Source organism: Gambusia affinis, linkage group LG05 (genome assembly GCF_019740435.1).
Source record: "Gambusia affinis linkage group LG05, SWU_Gaff_1.0, whole genome shotgun sequence".
Lineage (NCBI taxonomy): Eukaryota > Metazoa > Chordata > Actinopteri > Cyprinodontiformes > Poeciliidae > Gambusia > Gambusia affinis.
In genome coordinates, this window is record NC_057872.1 from 518798 (window position 1) to 541240 (window position 22443).

Genomic DNA, 22443 nt, shown 5'->3' on the forward strand with positions numbered 1-22443 from the left:
AAAACGTCACGCTTAGATCTAATCAAATCAATGAGATGTATTTGTGCTATTGAGTTGTTTTCCTCTGTGTTTAGTTGGCAGACCTAGCTGTGGACAGTGTGTGTCGGGGTGTGTTTGCAGGGGACTGTAAGAAGCTGAGTGTGCGCTCCTGCTTCCCTTGGCTCTACATGGCTGAGCAGCAGAGAGGCTCCCTGACTCTGGGCTTCCTGCTGGGCTCAGGTAAAGCACACACCTCACTTCCTTTTCCCTTCAGGTTTCAGGCAAATCTTAATAATACTTTATGGATGATGTATCTCCCCAAACTTAGTGGAGTTCTAAGTTGTTTCTAATCAGATGAACACCATTGGCTTCAAGGCCGTCCTTTTCAGTGATGCCCTGTTCATTTCATTTTAGGAAATCACTTTTTTTTTTTTTTTTTTTTAGGCTAGTGGATAAAAATGTCATTATGTTTACACTCAAATTTGTTTGAGGGAAGTCCATTTTGTAGAGTTTTTCCACTTTTCTTTGTGGCCGATGATGACTATAAGTTGTCAGTTTTCAACACCATAAGTCGGACTGATGGTGCAACCAGACTCTGAATCTGTAACACTGTATGTTCTGTAAAATTACATATGTTGTGGTAAACCTGACATGAACTGTATGTTTTGTGACCTGGGCCTGTCATGATAGCAAATTTTGCTGAGCGATTAATTGTCTCAAAAACTTTTGCGATAAACGAGAATATTGTTTGAAGACCTTTTTACTCTGATTTAATGGAAATACACTTAACACTGGCTCTGATGAAATAAACAAAAACAACCAAAAACAAAAATAAAATGGATTCCCAGTCTCCATTAACAAAAATGTACTAGAATAAAAACACCAAAGTGTAAATAAATACTGGATTCAACCAAAAGAGTTCAGATTATGAAGTCTGTAAACCATATTGTCCTTCAGTAATCATTAGATTTAAATAGAGAAGATGGAACATCGACTACCTGATGCAATAGTTCACACTACACGTTAGTTCACTCCTACATTTTATCCTTAAGACAATCTGAGAACGTTGATCGTTCTAAGATTGTCTTGTGATTTTATAACCGATCATCCTGCAGTGTGTGGTGTGTTACAGTAGATCGTTGTGGCCCTCCGATCTAAATCAGGGGTTTTCCCCACTGGGAGCTTAACGCAGCCTGTTGAATGTGACAGGTAACCAATCAGAAAGTGAGGATTCTCCTCCTGCTTTCTGAGGGGAAATTACAGAGGGGAATCCCAAACAGCTGACAAAGGCAACATTGGAGATGATATGTGGAAACAACATTAATATTTATAAACAGTTGGTGTAAAGAATATAGAAATGACGATGGGAGGAGTTGGAGTGAAATTGCTACCAGTTGATGAACCCGGTAACTTTTCAGCTGTTCTTCATTAACGTGACATAAATAGGTTCTAATGATTTTCATTCAGTCAGGACGTTACACTGACACTAGAGCCACATGCACTGCAGGTAGATTGTAGTAAAGCATTGATTAATGCCTGGTTTTAAAATGACTTCACTGGACTTGTAGCCATTATTTTGTTCCCATTGTTGGACACCACACCGTTATACCTAGGATTTCTGTCAGCTAATGTTTGGTCTCTCAGGTTTTGAAAATGGGTCGACAATCGGCCGACAGCTCTAAGATGGTGTAGTGTGAACTGGACATTAAACTAAGGAAATGAGGAAGGGAGGGTCAGTGGAGAGCAGCGGAGTTGAGCCTTTTTTTATTCAGTGTCATCAACAGAAAGAGAAAAAGGCTGGAAGAGACAATAAAGCCGATAATTAAAATGACGTCAATAGTTTTAATTTCATACGATTAATTGATTTATCGTGACAGGCCTATTTGTGACTTATGTGTAGGTGTGTGATGCTAATTTGGAAAATAATCATTTTCTGCTCTCATATCAATGTGATCTTCATAGTTTTAATTAGAATGAAATGTTTGGTCTCTGGAATCCCCCAGGTTCAGCACCTGAGATTGTTCCTGGACCTCTGGCTCAGAGAGCCAAGAGAGAGGCCTGGGCTCAGTGGTCTCTAAAGAGGGGAGTGGAAACCTTGCCAGAGTCCATCACTGAGTTCCTCCAACAGAGCGGCAAGGTGGAGCTGCACAGGGATGCAGCTGTTGGACAAATAATTCCCACAACATCTGGATGGAAGGTTTGTAAGAATATCATGACAACTAGGCCTGAATATGGTATTGTAAGCATAGTGTTTTATCATCACTATTACTTTGCACTGATGGTTTGACAATGTACTTAGAAGTTAACCCCTGTCGTGAAACAGTAAAGAAACGGCGGGTTTTTGCAGTCTTTGTCAGTCTGCGTTGTGTCAAACTGCTGAGCAGCAGCTGGAAAACACAAAAATAAGAGTGAGGGAGGCGCTGGTTAGAAAGATGCTAACCATTTGAAACACATTGAGATATTAAATAGTGTATTGGTTAAAGGTCTGAGAACATGTACACAAACTGTACGGTCCATTTGTACACTCAGTTAAATTAATAAGGACATGCCAAGGAATATTCATGAATATTTAACTAAATATTAGTTGATGTATAATCATATTTACCTATGAAGCTGCAGCATAGGCACAAAACTATGCAGTTATTTTTCAATAAACACAGTTAAGATCAAAATAATATCACCAAACATTCTATGAAAGTTCTCAGAGTAGAATTCAATTCAGAATCAGGTTAATCCAGGTTCAGATAATCCAGCAGCAAAGAGGCTGTGTGGTTGGGACAAACCACTATTGTAAAAAGGGGAGGTCGGCCCGTCCACTGCTTGGAGTGGCTTGTACATGTTTTTGTGTCAACACATTATGCAGTCAGCCAGTAATAATATTTACAGACAAGTAAGAAAATGTACAGAAAGGAATCACAACCCACTGTCCTCAACATGTAGTGCTTAATTTGAAATGCGATAAGTCCCACGTTTTAATAAAAGTCTCCCACCCAGAGCTCAAACAGGAAGATGGGAGAGGATTGGTCTGACAAACAGCTTACATTGACTCAACATTAATCACTAGTTTTTCCTAACTCTGGTTCTCAAGTCACACAGACCTGTTTGTTTCAGATGTTCCTCTACTTCAACACTCCGTTCAGATGATTGGGGTGTTGATCATCTAAATGATGATCAATATCATCATTAACAGGGTTAATTAGTAGAAATCCTGGGTGCTGCAGCAGGGGAATGCCTAGAACTTGCAGGGCAGTGTGCCTTGAAGACCAGGGTTGAAAAACACTGGATTTGTTGTTGTGATTTCAATCATTAGAAATCCCCCAATAAACATTGATTCAATGACATCTATTCTACATTAGTTAGCTGGCTAATTCAAGTTCAATGAATTCAATGATCGTTTGATGGTTGATCCACTGTCAGTCATCGACCTTAACCATGAATTCAACCTTTTTGACCATAATTCATCATTGAATTAACATCTCCTGCTATCTGGGACACAACAACAGAGATGGATAAAGCGAGAATTGGTGGTAAGATGGAGGGACAAAATCCTTCCACCGTCACCACCACCATGATGGAGCACCACTGTAACCACGTTGACAGAGTTTGATTCAGTCAGTAAATATATGATCCTGTTTATAATCTGGACATGCTTCCTGCTGTAGTCGAGCCTAATCAACTCCACATTTTGACTTGAATTGTCCCGTTTAATAAAAGGCACATTTTGAGAAGATCAATGAGGCTTGAAGTGATGTTTCTACATCTGTCAGTTTGTCCATTAAATGTTTTGTGTGTAGGTCCATTTGGAAGATGGTGTAATATCAGCTGATCACCTCATGGCTGCTCTACCAGCTAAAGGCAAGTGGGGACTGTTTCAGTTATACCTGAAGGGCTTGTTGATAAACTCGCCTTCTGTATGAACAACATGGAAGTTACGGTACTCAGTTGAACGTTATCAGAATTGATCAGAAATTGTAAGCATCTTGCGCTTTAAGTGGTTTTACACATTAAAACCTTTAAGAAGCTGTAAATTGTTCTCTTGTACGCCCCTGCTCCCTTCAGCCCTGTCCTGCATCCTGCCTCCCTCCTGCCAGGGTCTTGTGCAGCAGCTGCAGGACATCTCAACAGTAACTGTGGCTGTGGCCAGTCTGGAATATGAGGGCTCCATCCTCCCAGTAACGGTAAGGTCCTCCAGACCCCCACTGTGCTGTAGTTCAGCCGGTCACACACAGGTCTGAATGAATGGGTGATTAACTGACTTCTGTAGCACCTGAGAGCATGCTGAGGAAGTGTTGCTGTCATTTGAGCCAGTTGTGCTGATTTGGCTGGCCACAGTTAGAAATCAACAGAGCCGCAGTGCAGTGTGAAGCATGGTGGATAATGAATAATTATAAAATGGGATGTTTCTCATGCAATGGTTTTGAGTTTATGGAAAACCAGGGATCTAGGATCAGTTGGAGCCTTGAGCCTTCAGTGTTTCCAAATCTGAAGAGAAATGGTCTTCAAATGGCTGTTCTGGGCAAGATGGAGACCCCAAACACGCCAATTAGGAAAAAGGATACTAATCCCACACCAAGCTTGTGGCAAGATTATGGTGTGGCCAGTGCAACATGGATTTCTCTGGGAAAATAACAAGAACAAAACACAAAGAATGCAGAGGAACTATGGAACATCGTCCAGTCTTCTTGGGCTATAATGCCTCTTCATAAGTGTTAGAAGCTAGACGACTTTGTGCAACAAATCTGTTCAGTTCTTAAAGAGTGCAATACAAAATGCTAGTTCACTGATTCAGATGATCCGTTCATCAGTTTGTTTTCAAGAATATTTTAAGGACACTGCTGTCTCAAAATATTTTATTTTCCTAATTTTCTGAAGAAATGTAAATATATATTTTTTTCTTCATGTTTGGATTTGAAACACAATGTGGCATACTGTCGGTGCATGTGTAAAGAGATTGTAGCCATTATAAGAATTTTGAGCTTTACTCACTTTTCTAAACACCCTGCTACTGTTTTCTGTGTTTGTTGTTGTCAGGGTTTTGGCCACCTTGTTCCTTCATGGGAAGACCCAGGTTTACTTGGGATAGTCTATGATTCTGTTCCCTTTCCTCAGCACAACAGACAGACTGGACAGACAACAAGACTGACGGTACTCACATACACATACACTCACGCCCACATACAGTAGTATATTTTACTATATCAATCAATCAATCTTTATTCCAGACACAAAAGAGGTCCATAGTAAACACAAATGATAAAGAAAAAGAAAAACAGACAAACAGAGAATAATATGACAGTCACTGAGCCACAAATAAATGATGACGCCAATGTTTCCACAATCTTGAGAAAAATCTCACTGTACTAAAAACAGGGTTCACTAAAATTACTATTATATTATTGTATGACACAGATAATCTACACATACATTTATACATGAGATTCCTGAGTGCAGCTGCACATGTGGGAACCGCGGTATGTACAAACATGTGGCTAGCACTGCTCCATCTAGGCACTTTAAGTAGGAGCCTCAGGCCATCATTGTATGCCACATAAAGTTTGTGCAGGCTACTTTTTTTATATCTTCGCCATAGATGGGCTGTGTAAAATGAAGTGCAAAAAGCTTTAAAAAGAGCTACCTTCACAGAGGATGAACACATACCAAACTTTCTGATCAAAATATTAGCCTGAGCATATATCATGCAATACTGCCTACAAATGTCACGATCATCAAATAGGTCATCAGTTATGTAATGTCCCAGATATTTAATTTCATTGCGTATATTGAGGACAATGCCAGATAAAGAGAAGTCAGGGGTTATCAGATGCTTATCTGCTCTACTTCTAACAATCATGACATTGCTTTTCTTAGCGTTGTATTTGACATCAAAATCACATCCATATTGGGAACAGACCCTTAGTAATTGTTGAAGGCCAGCACTATATGGGCATAAGACTACCAAATCATCCGCATACATTATGTGATTGATTATGCGGTCACCAACTACACAGCCTGTTTTACAACAATTCAGGCGCCTTGATAGTTCATCCATGTAAATGTTAAAAAGGTAAGGGGACAATATACTTCCCTGCCTTACTCCATTACCAACATTAAACGAGTCAGACAATGAGTTACCCCATTTGACATACATTAGTTGATGGCCATACCAATAGACCATTATTCTAATTAGATATTTGGGTACACCTCTGTTTTCTAACTTGCAAAACAATTTTTGATGATTCACGCGATCAAATGCTTTAGAAGCATCAATAAAACACATAAATACTGTAGTGTTGTGCAAATTATACAGATCTAAAATCTCCTGTAGCACAAAAATACACATGTCTGTACCATGTTTGGGTTTAAAACCGAATTGATTTTCAGAGGTCAAAAGGAACTCTTCCAGCCTATTTAGAAGGACTCTTTCAAAAACTTTCGATAAACTACTAGCTAAAGCTATGGGTCGATAATTCTCCAAGGAGCTAATCTTACCCGCTTTGTCTTTAATGGTAGGTACCAGAATGACAGATAGCATTGATTTAGGTAACAGACCATGTACTAGACAGCCAGTGAGACACATAGAGAGTAATGCACAGAGTTTTTTACTTGCATTTTTCAAATGCTCAACGGAAATGTTATCCATCCCACAGGCCTTATTGTCTTTCAGTGTCATAATTGTATGATATATTTCTTGTGGGGATACAGTCACATTCTCATTACTGTGAATGCTTCCTATGTCAGAAATATCGCTTTTGACACAATTAAATAGCGCACTGTAGTGCTCTTTCCATAACTGAGTGATTTCTTTTACACCAGTAATACCATCAATAGTAGATGGAAGTGACGTTTTACAGTTGTTTACTTTCTTTATTTCTTTCCAAAAGTCCTTAACATTATTATTTCCTAACTTTCTAGCGAGAGAGTCAGACCTCATAGTATTTTCATGTCTCCTTATGATTCTTAAAGAATGTTTAAAATTAGCATTTGCTTGTTTTTTGTATTCAAACAAGGGACCATGTCTCTGTTTACCTGCGTCAGCCCATGCTTTAAGAGCCCTTCTGGCCTCTGCATGATGTTCTTTTACATAGTCGTTCCAACCCGGCTTGGTGCTATGCGAGATGGTTTTATGCAGTGGCTTACTTGAGATAAGGAGGGATTTCACAACATTCTCATACAGAGTACATAACTCAATACCATGTTGAGGGTCTTTACAATTCATATCACGACATGAGATTGCTCCCTTTGGTAAGTATATATTGCTGAACATATCATTAGTTCGATAGCAATAATCTGATAGATCTTTTTCAGTCAAGTTATCCCATGCTATTTTTCCTGTACTTATATTATAGTCTACAGGCAAAACAGAAGGTATGCAATTCATGTTTACACATAAGGAGAATGGTATATGGTCAGTAGTGGCGAGATCATAGTTGACACAAATTCCCAGAATGGAATCATGAGCATCAGCTGAACAGATACAATGATCTAACCAGGAAGTTGTATGCCATGATTCACTAATATAGGTGTAACTGTTGTTAGGCAAAAGTACCTTACTAGAAAGAATTAAGGCATTACTGTGACAGAATTGCATTAAATGCGAAGCAAATGTAGAATGTTTATCTGTAACATCTGCATTTAAGTCCCCCACAATAAAAAAACAAGTAGATTGATTATCTTGCATAAAAGACATAATAAAAGCCAATCTATTAAGGAATTCGTCTTCGTTTTGAGGACATTCATAAGGTTTGAGGACATTCATAAGGACATTCATGTTTAAAACAATAAAAAGTTTGTCTCCACAAGTAAATTTCAGCCCTATGGCCCAATCCACACCCAATCTAATCACATCAACCAGTTGATCATATTTTTTGTGCCATAATATTGCAACACCACCGGCTATCCTTCCCCGAATTATTCTGGTGCTAAGGTCGGTAGTGGATTCACCAGCGCCGTAAAAATCTTTGTGTATGCAATTCAACTTCTCCAGGTCCTGTTTAGCTAAGAATGTCTCCTGCACACACAGTATGTCACAAGTCTCCAGTAATTTGTCCACCACAAGGCGACGCGCTCTGTCTGTTTCACTGTGTCCAACACGCAGACCTCGCGCATTATATGACACGATATTAATACCAGTCATTTATTTAGCAGGATCTGCGTGGCCGTTGCTCATCTGCAGTGTTACAGATGCAGGTACGTTGTCTTGCTGCAGTCTACCAGTCTCTGACATATGAGCCAAACGGATGCTGTCGTTTTTTGGTCTGCGCGCCTCAAAGTAGCGACGCACATACACACCCGATGGCCAGAGTTTAGGATCGTATACTTCAGCAACTTCCGAGCACTCTGCAGTTATATGAAACGAGCTAAATCGGTTACGCATCGAATCTATCTTCCTGCATGTCACCGATTTGCCCAGTTTCTCAGTTAGGTAGGCACTCAGAGTGTCAACATCAAGGTCGGGAGAGAATTTCGTAGCAAAGACACTTACCAGCTTGGTTCTAACCACTGGGATATTAGTCGCTATGTCAGTGCCAATAATTCCTCCTTTGCGCTGCTCCCGCTTTTGACGGTTTTGTGTTCCATGTTCCAATGATACTGCTCCCTTCAAGGGTTTCTGGGGCTTCTGTTTCCCTTTCCTCAAAACAGTACTCCAAGCCGGAGACAGGACTTGTTGATTGGAGGCGTCTTCTGGTTGCTGCGGTTTAGCGTCTTTCCCACGTAGCTCTTCCAATTCCGCCTCAGCCTGCGTCGATCCATGCACGGGTTCATTAGCCCGACTGGATTCATGAGGTGGTGGTTCAATATTCGTCAGCCGGCGCTCCAGATCCACCGTCGCTCGTCCAAGATTTTCACTCACAGTAGCCTGAGCTTCCATAGCTCCTCTTAGTACAGAGACTTCCTGGCTTAGACGCTCCATTCTACCAAGCAGGGCCGAGGCATCAATGTTGCCGAAACCAACAGGTGGAAGGTCGTCCAGGTAGTGCGAAACAAAACGGGGAATATTCTCACCACGCTCGTTTAACAACTTCAAACAATCCTTTATATTATTTACGTCTTTCTGCGCTCCCTTATGTTTGATGTTACGCTGCTTTGTTGGGCACAGTTCATGTAGGAGTCGTTTGGATTCTTCAATCCAGTCAGATGAAAAATTGTTTGTAGCCAACAAAACAATGTCATCATGCGGCAGTGTTTTTATCTTAACAGAGATAAAATGTAAAAACTCATCTTCCACAATCACTTTACCGCAGGTAGTGTTATAGACATCAGGTTTTGTCCGAGAAAAGGCATTGTCAAATCGATACGCTCCTGCTGTTGCTGCCGCCGCCGCCGCCATCACAACGATTCATCTGGAGCTAATCTGACATTTTCACCAAATCCCCGTTCAGTGGCAGTAAAGCGTCTGCAGTGTGATTGTCAGATACGGTGTCAGTAAAGCTTTTGTTTCTGAATAATGGGATTATGACCAGCAGCAGCGATTCAGGAACGTTGCAGGGAATCCAGCGTCGCTGTCAGCCGATCAGCCGATCAGTTTCATGTAGAAACGCAGCAGTTAGTCCTCTGATTAAAATAAAATATGGACTTGGTTCTGGAAGATATTGTTGAGTTGTAGAAGTTATTCCGAAATGTTTAGATTTTTTTTTTTAGAAAAATCTGCTGTAGACAGAAACAATGGAGGAAAAAGACCAGCATGAAGGGAAGCAATCCAAACGGTCTGTTAGCTAAACTGTTAGCTAACAGACAGCTAATGCTGCGTTCACATCAAACGTACAGATTTATAAATTACAGATTATAAATCTGTAATTTCTTATATGTCTACTTGGAAAATATGTGACTGGAATTTTGAGTGCAAAGTATTTAAATAAGGACAGTGAATGCTCTGATAATTTTGTGAAAATCTGCAAGAATAATTTTAAGGCCCAAGCCTTAAAATCATGGGCCATGGCACACACTGAACATGTGTGTGTGTGTGTGTGTGTGTGTTCAGTGCGATATAGATGGACCTGGCCTCTGGCTGAAGACAGTGGTCCCCAACCTCCGGGTGCGGACCGGTACTGGTCCGTGGACCAATTGGTACCAGGCCACACAAAAAATAATTAAATGTGTTAAATGATTTTATTTTGAAAATCATTTTACCGAATTCTCTCGGTTACGTCTTGCGTGCCAACAGTGAGCCCACAAGCAGCAAAATGAGTAATGAGTAAACAAATGTCTTTGGAAAGTTCAGGATGGATGGAAAGTTTCTTTGCAAAGAGGAAAAGATCCAGAGAACAGACAGGAGGATGTTTTTATCCAGGTAGGCGATTCCCACAGTCCAAGCCTGCTCTGCATGGACCATGGATCCAGTCCCCAGAGCCCCAATAAAGCAAAAAAAAAAAAAAAAAAAAAAAAGCACATTTCAGAGTGGCCTTTTATTGTGGGCAGTATAAGGTACAGCTGTACACTAATCATGATGTCAGATCAGCATCTTGATATGGCACACCTGTGAGGTGGGATGGATTCTCTCAGCAAAGCGGAAGTGCTCACTATCAAACATTTAGACCAGGGGTGTCAAACTCCAGGCCTCGAGGGCCGCAGTCCTGCAGTTTTTAGATGTGCCACAGGTTCAAAACGCTGGAATGAAATGGCTTAATTACCTCCACCTTGTCTAGACCAGTTCTCCAGAGCCTTCATTATTCTATTCAGGTGTGGTGCAGCAGAGGCACATCTAAAAGTTGCAGGACCCTCGAGGCCTGGAGTTTGACACCACTGATTTAGACAGATTTGTGGACAACATCTGAAAGAAATGGTAATATTGTTTATCTGGAATGAATTTTAGATCTCTGAGTCCATCTCATGAAAAATGGGAGCAAAAACAAAAGTGTTGCGTTTATATTTTTGTTGAGTGTAGATTAAGCACAACTGTTACCATGGCAACCGCCTGCGCCCCAAGACCAGCAAAGACTGCGTTAAAAACAACATTCAGTCCGTTAAGAAATCAAGTTTCCAGGCTTGATATTTATTTCTGGATTATTAATCAGCGCTTCCCTGAACACAGCGATGGTTGATTGACTCGCTGTACTTGGTACTAAAGTGGCTAACACGAGGAACAGTTTAGCCCAAAGCCCTTTCTGCTAAAATAAAATCTTTAGTGTATTTAGTGTCAGATACAGTACACATTGAATATTGATCTGTTTAGCTAACGTACGTCTGTGTAGCAGACAGGCTTCAAAGTGTAGAAGTTGTATCAGTGCTGCCATTATGCTGTAAGCATGTGTTTGTGAGACGGCCTTGCACTTTGTAGCCGCGCTACTACGTAGAATGGGCATCAGCCAATGAAAAGCGGCCCGTGTGGTAAGGTCCATCTCGCAGATGAGGCAATGAAGCTTCAAACTGCTTGGCTACTTAGAGACCTTGAATACCTTGAGCATCACTTCGGGAGTAATTGTTTCCCTTCACTCCCAGATCGGACCGTCTCGTTGCAGAGAAACAAGCGCGGGGCTCCCATTCATTTGTCGTTATGAGTTAAAATTTTCGTGAAAGTAAAATTATCGTTTTTTGGCGCATCTGTATCTTATTTTGAAGGGATATGTAAATATTACCATAGCGACCAGAGTCAGAGAGCGTTATCAGTGATCGAGACGAAATGAGAGGAATTATATCGTGAGTTTTAGGTCTGGTTCACAGGCACGATTTAAGGATTGTCGGCTGATTTTCCAAACCTCTGTGACCACAGAGCCGATAAAAGTCCAACAGGTTCGATCGGTTCGTGTGTCCAGCCACAGGAGCAACACACCACACAAGAACCGGTTCCACTCACGAACATCCCGATTCCTGAAGAAAATTCTGTAACACCCCCTCCAACATACCCTACGGAAATTTAGAGTAACAAACATGTCCGACGATGTGGGAGCAGCAGTGATAGTTTGTGGACTCATTTTAAGCAATAAAAGACGTAACAAAAAGAAAAAATGTTGGATAAAAGACTGCGGGAGCAGCCGCTCTATGCACTAAACCGGACTCTCAGTTGCCATGTCAGCTGTTCGGGTTTCCCCTCCGTTTTTACGTCACCACACTTTCTGATTGGCTACCTGCCACATTCAACAGGCTGCTTAGCTCTGCCAATCAGAGAAAACCCCACACGCTGCGATAAAAGGGCCGAGACAATCAAACATGTTGAATATGCCCGATTTTAGATGGGAGCGGTCCGACGTAACACAAAACACAGACAAGAGAATCGTAGGATTATCACAAGCGACAACCTTAGCAGGGCCGTGCAGAGACCTTTGGAGGGGCGGGGGCTCAAATTTAAAAAAGGGGCACGTTGAACAAAAACACTGTACAACACAGCACCAACCCATATTAATCAAGAATATAATTGGATCCTACTATGTCATTTCATCATGCGGGGAAATGCAAAGTAAATATAATGTATATTTTCCCCAACAGGTATAAAGTTTCTGTTTCTGCTGCTGACAGTCCTGGAGGGCTGAGTTGATCTGAGACTGTAGCTGTTAAACAGACCAGAGGAGAGAGTCTCTGGTTATAAAGTTATGAAATAAGCAAACTTGCTGCCATTTCGCTAATTAAGCTCTAATAATATCTATTTAACCGGCTATTGCAAAGACGATTATAAAAATATAAATAGAAACAGTTTTTCTAACGTCAACATCAGACCTCCGTTTTCATAGGTAAAAATAAATAAAAAGGATAAAATAAATATATATATATGTTCTTGCCCATAATTTGATAGTTAGAGGGCAAGATCCGGCCCCCTCCTCATCATGGACCAGCAGTCTGAACAACATGGAGGCTCTGAGAGTCTATTAGACTGAGGGCAGCCAGACAAGTTTATTTTTTCTAAATTATATTTAGCTAAATATTATTGCTGAAGGGCGCAAACAGGCCTTCAGGCATACAGATTAAAAATAAAAAATAAAATTTTGGAAAAAAAAAACAATAAAAAACCTCAAAAGGGGCACTAGGGGCATCAAGGATAAAAAGGGCAGGGGCTCAAGCCCCTTTTGCCCCCATCTCTGCACGTACCTGAACCTTAGAACTCGGAACGTTCTAAAATATTCAAAGGGGAAAATTGGGGCAAAAAATTTAAATGTTCTTTTTTTCCAAATTTCCCCTCACCCGTCCCACCGGCTGCAGTGAAATTGCCAAGCTTTGACTGGTCCGTGGAGATAAAAAGGTTGGGGCCCACTGATCTAAGGGATTTTCATCCAGGATTCTCTCGTTTTGCCAAAGGATTTCCTTATTAAATCTGTTTTGTGGTTGTAAAGTGCCATGAAAGTTCAAGGGGTGTAAATACTTATGGAGGACTCTGTATGTATCGTGTATGAAACCTTATAACACAATGCAGTGTTGGCGTGTTGAACTCTGACCTTCTCATCATGTCTCCTAGGTCATGATGGGAGGTGCCTGGTTCCAGAATGTGTTTGGGGCCCCCCAGGCCGTCTCAGCAGACAGCCTCTTAGCGAGGGCCACCGAGGCAGTGCGCTGCCACTTGGGACACTGTGTGGCCCCCAGCTGGAGTCATGTGGCTCTTCACAGGGTACAGCAGCTTCACTCACTCTAGATTAGGTCCAGTTGCCACTGACTGCTGATGGTTTCATTGCTGTTTACCTTCTCAGGATTGTATACCTCAGTATCACCTCGGACACTTTCAGAGAGTAGGTGAGTGTTGATTTGTGATTTACATTAAAAATGATGTATTCATGAAGTTGGGGGGAAGAGGGCGGAAACTATTAAATCCGTTTTTTTGTTGTTTTTTCTTTTCAGATACCATGCGAGCCTTTATAAAGAACAATAACCTACTGCTATCTCTGATTGGCTCAGCATATGATGGCGTGTCTGTGAATGATGTCATCTTCAGTGGACGAAGAGCTGTAGCAGAGTTGTTGGGAGGTGGAGTTTGATGCAGCAGATCAGATTCTCATCTTTAAATGCATTAATGGACTTTATTTTATTTTTAAGAACCCTTATAATATTCACCCCCTTTTAAGGGAATTGTAGTTTTATGTCTTTAAAGTGTAACTAAGCCCCCTCTGAAAGCATAAAATTTGGACCAATTATGAAATATTCAGGAAAGTGGTGAGAGCCAAGACGCATTCAGGGTTGTTGGCTAATGTGGGGATGATTGGAGGGGAAAGTGTGGCTGTGGTGAGGAAGAGAGAAACACCGTTGTTATAAACTTTGACATTTTTCTACTTGTAATTAAGAAACAAACTAGCGACAAATTGAACAACTTTTTTCTGACTGGTTGCCAGTGAAATTCATCAAGCTGCTTTACTCAATAAAAAAAAGACCTAAGGAACCGTCCAGCAGCCCTGCTGTGGACGACTCTGCTGAAAAAAAAACGTAAAGGAAGAAAATAAATATGATGTGATTACTATAAAATACTACATATTCTTATCAGAGGGGATTGTAATGAATGTATTATTTTCTAATGAAATCATAATATATTTGAAAATAAAAAATGTTACCACAGAGCTTGTGGATTTGAGAAGACGCACCTGAAATCTCACAGCCTACATCACAACAAACCGTCTCCATTTTTCCGTTCTATGGGTCAATTCACTAGCAGCCGGAGTTAAATCAGTTGCCACTGATCACGTTCGTTAACTGCTGCTCTTCTCGTTCACAATTAGCTCTTGTGACAGATTCAGGCTCAGTTTTAGTGCCTTGGACAACAAATCACAGGGAATGTTTTTACTTTATGATTTATTGACTAAGGCGACCTATAAAAACCTTTTCTACCTTTTCTCTTCCGAATCAGGTACCATTGCTACTTTACAACCATGAAAGAACTTTGAGGTGATGCATTAATTAAATGTCCACATCATTGCAGTGCCTTTATATTCTGCTTTTAGTGTTTTTTTGCAGGATCAGTACAGCTGGTTTATTTCAGTAGCAGAAATAAGAAAAATCAATCAAAAATCATACATTCACCAGCAAGGTGTACCTAATAAAGCCTTCAGAATCTTTCATGGCAGAGATTCAACAAGGTACTACAAACATTCCTCTGAGTGTTACCCGCAAATTTGTCAGCTGTACATCCATGATACAAATCTCCCGTTCCACCACATCCCAAAGGTTCTCTACTGGATTGAGATCTGGTGACTGTGGAGGTCATTTGAGTTCAGTGAACTCATTGTTGTGTTCAAGAAACCAGTTGGAGATTATTACTCAGGTAGACTGTGGTGTTGACACGATGTTCAATTGGTACTAATGGACCCAAAGTGTGCCAAGAAAATATCCCCCACACCACTGCACCACCACCAGCAGCCTGAACCGTTGATACAAGGCAGGATGGATCCATGCTGTTGACGCCAAATTCTGACCCTACCATCTGAATGTCACAGCAGAAATCAAGACTCATCAGAACAGGCAACTTTTTTCCAATCCTCTATTGTCCAATTTTGGTGAGTCTGTGTGAATTGTAGCCTCAGTTTCCTGTTCTTAGCTGACAGTAGAGGCACCTGGTGTGGTTTTCTGCTGCTGTAGCTCGTCTGGCTCAAGGGTCACCATGTTGTGAGTTCAGAGATGCTCTTCTGCCTACCTTAGGTTATTTGATTATTTGATTTATTGTTGCTGTTCTATCAGCTCAAACCAGTCTGGCCATTCTCCTCTGACCTCTGGCATCAACAAGGGGTTCCTTCCTTTGGTCTGTAGCGCCCTCTTGAGCCTTGATGGAACATAACAGTAGATGCAGATGCACTCCAAAATGTTTATCAAAACTTCATCAACATAGCTGTATTATTCCAATTGATGCTTACCTAGAGTTCTATAAACTGGATCAGAATCTGACTGTATTAAATACTAGGACTGAAGAACTATTTGGAGTAACAGACGTTCAACAGATTGTCCCTACGCAAGCTGAGTTCTTTTGAATTGGCGCATTTACAAATAAACTGTTTTAAAGCCAGACTGTAATGCAGATAGTGCAGATACAATGAGTTTTTGTACTCATTTTTTAACCAGGCAAAAAGAAAACAACCTCCCAATGAGATCGATGTTACATTCGAAGGAGTTTTCCATTTTTTTTAGAAATACCCTCTTATGTGGGCTCTAATATTGCACATTTTTCTCATAATAGTTTTTGGATGCAAGTGGGGTTTTTTTTAGGCGATTTGAATCATTTTATGTATGCAACAAAAAATTGAAACATACTGAAAGAAAGATTCAGTAAATGTCAGTATGTGCAGTAGCTCATTACTCTTGGTTTCAAAACTAATTTAGCTGAACCTGGAACCTGCTGGTGATGTATGAACAGTTAAGACATCTTTAGCTTTGAAACAAGTTTTATTTGAGATCTTAACCATCACATCCCATAGTATTGTCACAAAGAATCAGAGGTCTCCTCTCTTGCATGTGTTGCTATCCTTATGAGAACAATCTAATAGGTTTCCACTCACTCTAACCTGTAGACACCAGGAGCTCTGAGGGGACATTGGGATGCATTAAGTATGAGTGTACAACAGGTCTGGCATTTCACAGAAAATCTACCAAAAACAAACAAACAAACAAACAAACAAACACCCCCTCCAGGAGCATCAAACACTATCTGAGGCCAAGCTTCTTCTTCTCTTTCTGTTTCTTGCGGACCACCTCGATGTTGCGATCTTTCCACATACTTTTTCGTAGTTTAATGGGACGACTTCCAACATACTTTCCTGGACAGAGAGAGAAACAGATGATGTTTAATCACATTTCCATTCTGACCAGACCATGACTCCCAGCGAAGCATCAGGGAACAACAAGCCGCTGACCATTCATTTCTCTCATGGCTCTCACGTAGTCATTCGGGTCTTTGAAGCTGACGAAGCCGTAGCCTTTTGTTTTTCCAGTCCGTTTATCACGGACCACCTGATGAAGAGAATCCAGATTCAGTTACAAGCAAAGAATATTTTGGGCATAAATTACTGTCCACAGTCATGCCATAGTCACATCCACACAGCTACACAAAGGACGGTGTGACATGGAGGAGGCAGAAGCTAAGACTGAACTCTCAACCTCCCAGACAAAAATCCCATTTAAGATCAGTATTTTACTAAAGTGGATGTAAAGGCTTAAAAAAAGAAAAAGTCCAACTTTAGCTTTGAGGAAGGATGGGTATCTGCTGAAGGCTCTGGCCAGGATGTCATCGTTGACCTCGTTACCCAGATCTCCACAGAATATACGAAAATCATCTGCAACAGAACAGGAGAGCCTCAGCACAAAAAGTGCTGCACATTTTTGGTGTGCACACGCACGCCCTGCTCTCACCTGACTCCCACTCCAACAGACTGGGGTCCTCCCAGGTTGATCCTGCAGCTATACGGATGCACTTCTTCACCTTTTCGTTTTTCCCTTTCTTTTTGTCTTCAGTAACATTTTCCACAGGCTGAAAAACAAACTTCATTACTTGAAGGGCTGGACCGTTGAGAGGCTGCTGCACTGATCAGACCTCATGACCACATTAAGAACATCGATCATCACTTCAACTCTGCTGAACTCTAGGACAGAGAGCCTACCATCACCTCGGTGTGGGGGACCTCAGGCTCCGGCATGCTGGGGCCAATAACAGAGCTGCTCTCATCGCTGTCCTTCCTGTCCAACAGACCCGCCGCCATGACAGCCGCCTGCTGCTTTGCCACTCGTGCTGCCAGTTCTTCCTGAAAGAGCCACATATAACACACATCTGGTTAGAGTCCAGGGAGACTGAAGCAGCAAGGCCACAGTGGTCTGGTGGAATCCACACCATCCTGGCTTGTCTCTGGGCCTGGACCTCAGCCTTCCTCTGGACCACCGCGGCCGGAGGAGCCGTGTAGACCGTGGGCGCCGCCTGGATGATGGACGGCGTTGGTTTGACCAGCGATTGGTTGACTGGTCTTGGAGGAGTGGGAACCATGGGGGCAGCCACCATCTCACCAACCTGAAAACAACAAACAGCCTGTAGTCACGGCGGCAGCAGCTGCTGACAGAAGACACGTGTCTGAGTTCTGACCCGGGGAGCAGCTGACAGGTGCTGAATGGGTGCAGCGCCCCCCTGTGGCAGAGATGGAGGAACCATCATGGGTGGAGGTGGAGGAGGGCGTGGCAGAGGTGGGGCTACTGGAGGACCTCGCATCACCGGCAGCCTCTGACCACCTGACCAGGACACAGCAGAGGATTATGGGTACAGCTTATCAATCACATCAAAAACTTTCAGTAATTCGAGCCATTCAATTAAAAGACTAAAGCTCATATTATTGTTATTCCATGTCATTTTGACAATTTCAGCAAATCATAAACCAACATTCAGTTTGTTCAAAGACAGAAACGTTACATAAAACCAATAAAAATGACTGGCGAGGACTGCTGACTCCACCCACAAGGGGGCACTAACCCCTGAAGGTCAATGCTAAGCAAGCTGCTTGTTCAAAAGGTGCTGCAAATTAACAAAAAGTTATGTGGAAGGAAAAGATGCACCAGTAACAGACAGGACTGAAGCATTGAGTGCATCATGAAGCAACCTCCAGCAGAGCGTAGGAGGAGGAGGAGATTCACTCTGGCTGGAGGTAGAGGCAGCAAACCGACTGCAGCTGGCACTTTGCTTTGATTAGGACATTGTTCTAACTCTAGAATAAGACACTGACAGCCCAGGTCTGTCAGTGTCTTATTCTGCTATGCTGATATTGTTATATATTTATGTGGTTAGAGTCCATCTAGAGACAAGCATTCCAAATGAACTAAGGTTATAAATGTTCTAATATGTATTATAAGCATCAGTTCCCATTCAAATGAACAAACCAAAGTCACTCCCTCATCTGGCTCCATGAACCTGGCTGAGTACCAGAGTGGAGCAACATTATCCAACCGTCATGTTACTCTGAGCCCAACAATAACACCCCGTCTTCCTGCCCCCAGCTAGAAATGCCCAGGCCATGAAGGCTGTTTACTTTGTGAGGACGTGTCCAGTCAGCATCCTGTCCAACCCACTGCCCCAGGGTCACTGACCTCCAACATCCCTCCTATTGGACACAACCAGACCTGGACTCAGTGGTGTGGTGGTGAGCATACCTGGTCTCTGTAGAATATGTGGGACAAAGGCTGGTCTCATGATGGGCGGTGGAGGAGGACGAACTGGAGGAACTGGGACAGACACAAGTCACAGTGAGTGGAAGTGAAGAACGGCAGCATTACTGTTCAAACAACACAGCATCTGATCCACAGGTCGGGGAAAACCTCCTTTATAGCTACATGTGTGATCATGACAGGCCTATGTAAAGTCCTATTTTCAGTGGACACTCAGATCACTATTACTGTGAGGGATTTCTAGAAAACAAGGCCAGATATGCTGGAATTATTTCTCCCTCTGTTAACAATAGTTAGTTATGTCTAAAGGGAAGTATGAAACTGAGAACTTAGCAACAAATGGGCCAAAAATTCAACAAATTGCTGCCAAATATGTTGAAGTTTTGGACATGAGAATACGACAAACATTTATCCATCCACTGCTGCTGTCATAAAGGCTGGTGGGGGTGAATGGAGGTGCCACGTAATTACTGTAATGCAGAAAATTTATGGGAAAATAATAATCCAGGAGCATGCTGTGACAGAGGGAAATCGGGACACTTGACAGTTCTGCTCCAAGGTGAGACGTTTCCTTCCACTTCCTCAGAGGAGAAGAATTAACAATGGAAATGTTGAGTTTAGTTTTGAATTAAAAATAGCCTGGGAATTTACAAAGTGCTTCTCAAAACGCCATAACAACAAAACCTACAAGGAACCTCCAGGAGCACAAAACCAGAGATTTGTGTCACTGGTGGCATGTAAGCAACAAAAACTCATAACTACTAGGGTTTATACTAACCTATCAAAGGAATGTTCAGTGTAGAACCTTACAGCTTTAGTCAGGTGAATGAACCATCTTTACCGAGTCTAGTTAAAGCAAAACCATTACCTGGACCCACAAATGCTGGAGGAGGACCAAAACTAGCTGCTCTGGCCTCTAGCGTCTGTTGGACCTAGGAGAGGTAAGGAAGGCAGAGACTGGACTTTATTCATGACTAACAGTTCACACAACCCTTGATAGGAAACATGGAACCACTGCTGGACGATGCTCAGTCAGAGTTAGTGTAGAATTTAATAAAGCACGAGTTAGATTTGACCTCATTCAGGGTCAAATGAGCCTGGAAGTTAAAGAACTGGCAGAAATGAAGGAACTGTTTGTGGTCAACTGAACAGAAAGAACCATGTTCACCACTAAATGTTGGAGTCTGACTAGGCCGGTCACCATAACAGATTTTGCTGGACGATATATTGTTCCAGATGTTATTGCAATAAACACTAATATTGTTGTTTTGTACGGTGGCCCTGAGGTGTAAACCAGTACAACATTAAAAAAACTAAGTGGAGACCTGAGAGATCACTGATTGGACCACAGTGCTATTGAACAGGAAGTTATCACTTGAGCGGGTCGCCCCGTTGTTGCGATACGCTAGAGCGTCCGCCATATTGAAAGTGGCTCATCTACCAGCAAGCTAATACAAGTAAATGGACTGAACTTCATAAAGAGTCGTTCTGAAAAGTATTTCAAGTTAATGAATGTCACTGGCACAATCTCTCACACATTATTATATAGGAATGAAAAAAAACAAAACAAAAAAACAAAGGCAACCTTTCAAACTTTTTGATGTGATTATTTAATTGTTTTGGGGCACAATAAATACATCCAAAGCACTGTGGACCAATCAGTGATCTCTCAGGTCTCCAACTGGGACAAACCCTTTCTGTTTTTTGTAAATGTGCTTCATTAATTTTGTAGTGGTTTGCACCTCAGGGCCACCGTAGTTTTGAGACCATTTTCAAGGAATATAATGGTGATGGCAAAACATGTATGCAAGAGGACATTCCATAAGATAAACTTTCAATTATAATGAACACGGAAAACATTTAAAACATCTAAAATTGGTAAACAAAACAACAAATAAAATGAATTTTGAAGTCTTTGTAAACAAAATTGCCCTCCAAAATAAGAGCTAGTTGAGACCAAAGCAGCAAACTGAAGACTTTTATCATCCAGTTTTTGGTAGAAAGAAAACAAAAAATAAGAGACAAATGATAAATCATACAAAGGAAATGATTGAGTTTGTTTTAATTTCTCATCCTTTTAATTGATTTATTGGTTATTGTGACAGGCCTAAGTCTGACAGAACCAAGATACAAACCTGTCTGTAAGTGTTGGTCCCTATGATGGGTCGCACCATTGGCACTGCCGGGACAGCCAAGGCTAGAGGGATGGGCTCAATGAGAGGAGGACTTCCTGATACTGATCCACCAAGAACCTCCTGCTCAAAACTGAAAAAAGTCAGAGAGAAAAAGCTGCATCAAGATCAGACATTAGTGTTGTTGATAAAGAATATATGAAAACTAATGTGATCAAACAATAATGATTTGAGCTGGTTTTAGCATCTGATCAGGACACCACCTGGGCAGCAGGGCTGAGTTCATATGGTGGCAGTGGCACATCTGGTGTCAGCTGCCAGTAACAGACTATCTATCTATCTATCTATCTATCTATCTATATCTATATATATATATATATATATATATATATATATATATATATACATATATACAGTGGATGATGTGTTTTAGGTGAAACCAGGAGCCCTTCCAGGACCCTGATCTCAATTACGCATCTTGCTGGTGATGCTGAGAAAGCTCTGCCCTGGTGGCAACACCATTCTGCTGGTAATTCCCAGAAGGAGATGATCTGCGGAACATTTAGATCAGAATGTCAGAGAGGAAAAGCTTAAGTTACTTCTACTCACAGAGCCATCTCAGCCTCCATCTCCTTCAGCCGCTCCTCCCCTGACTTGCCCGCCATGCTGCAGAAATGCAAACAACAATCAGTACCCAGAACCCGGCACCCGACCAGGACCCGACGATCCAATCCAGGGCTCAGTTCCACCACACTGGAGTCTTTCTGGAGCTGCTGTACATTATCACCGACACTCCAAACGTCCCTCTTAACACTCAGCTCTCATTCCAAGAAAATTAAAGCTACATAATCAAAACAAATATGTTTCACTCAGGTAAACTGACAAATGCATGACAGGAAACTCCTACAACACCATTCATTGATATAGCATGAACTCCTTTGGAGGACACAATATAAAAAATACAGCTGGCTTCTTACTTTTAGTGAGAATCGTTCATCAAACGCTCGACTAGCGTTTCTTCTCCGACGACTGACCTTCTCTTCCGGTTAACCTGCCTCTAGTTTTAGGATATAATGCCGCCACCTAGCGGACTGGGGTCTGGTTGCACGAACTGCTACAACATCATTAGAGCGGAGCAGTAAGTAGCATTTACTAGACTAGAGTAACTTAAAAAAAAGTTCTTTGAGAAGTAGTTTTACTTTTCCACACTTTTTACCTTTACTTTAGTAGTGTGGTATGAAATATTGCTACTCTTACTTGAGTACAGTTTCTGGCGACTCTACACACACTTTCACTG

The 22443-nt window shown here is 41.7% G+C and overlaps 2 protein-coding genes across 6 annotated transcripts in view; one reads left to right on the forward strand and one right to left on the reverse strand.

Annotated features, from left to right (window-relative positions):
• The window catches only part of ppox (protoporphyrinogen oxidase), a 35343-nt gene extending 20898 nt beyond the window's left edge, over positions 1–14445 (forward strand). For 2 of the 4 annotated variants that reach the window (XM_044116232.1, XM_044116235.1), the window contains 8 exons: positions 75–219; positions 1983–2176; positions 3774–3834; positions 4039–4157; positions 5011–5124; positions 13361–13510; positions 13590–13632; positions 13738–14445. In XM_044116232.1, the coding sequence (XP_043972167.1) occupies positions 75–219; positions 1983–2176; positions 3774–3834; positions 4039–4157; positions 5011–5124; positions 13361–13510; positions 13590–13632; positions 13738–13874 (963 nt within the window). In that variant the 3' untranslated portion in view covers positions 13875–14445. The remainder of the gene's footprint in view (positions 1–74; positions 220–1982; positions 2177–3773; positions 3835–4038; positions 4158–5010; positions 5125–13360; positions 13511–13589; positions 13633–13737) is intronic. The other 2 variants (XM_044116234.1, XM_044116233.1) reach the window with 2 other exon arrangements.
• Positions 14446–16241: 1796 nt separating this feature from the next.
• On the reverse strand, positions 16242–22238 carry rbm42 (RNA binding motif protein 42). Of its 2 annotated transcripts, none has more exons than XM_044116237.1 (12): positions 22124–22238; positions 21756–21812; positions 21150–21279; positions 19883–19946; positions 19000–19071; positions 17945–18087; positions 17699–17872; positions 17478–17612; positions 17224–17341; positions 17050–17147; positions 16728–16824; positions 16242–16631 (listed from the first exon to the last, which is right to left on the reverse strand). In XM_044116237.1, exons 2-12 carry the CDS (start codon positions 21809–21811, stop codon positions 16519–16521), a joined length of 1200 nt encoding a protein of 399 aa, XP_043972172.1. In that variant the 5' UTR covers position 21812; positions 22124–22238; the 3' UTR covers positions 16242–16518. The 2 variants fall into 2 exon arrangements, with proteins under 2 accessions (XP_043972172.1, XP_043972171.1); XM_044116236.1 differs by having other exon boundaries at positions 17472–17612.
• Between the last annotated feature and the right edge of the window lie 205 nt (positions 22239–22443).

What these genes read in the sequence shown, in the direction of transcription:
- rbm42 (XM_044116236.1), bottom strand. Translation starts at nt 21,811, where the DNA reads ATGGCGGGCAAGTCAGGGGAGGAGCGGCTGAAGGAGATGGAGGCTGAG. An exon ending in ATGGAGGCTGAGATGGCTCT is followed by an intron (nt 21,280 to 21,755) that starts GTGAGTAGAAGT and finishes GACTTTTTTCAG; the next exon opens with TTTTGAGCAGGAGGTTCTTG. An exon ending in AGCCATGAGAGAAATGAATG is followed by an intron (nt 16,632 to 16,727) that starts GTCAGCGGCTTG and finishes CTCTCTGTCCAG; the next exon opens with GAAAGTATGTTGGAAGTCGT.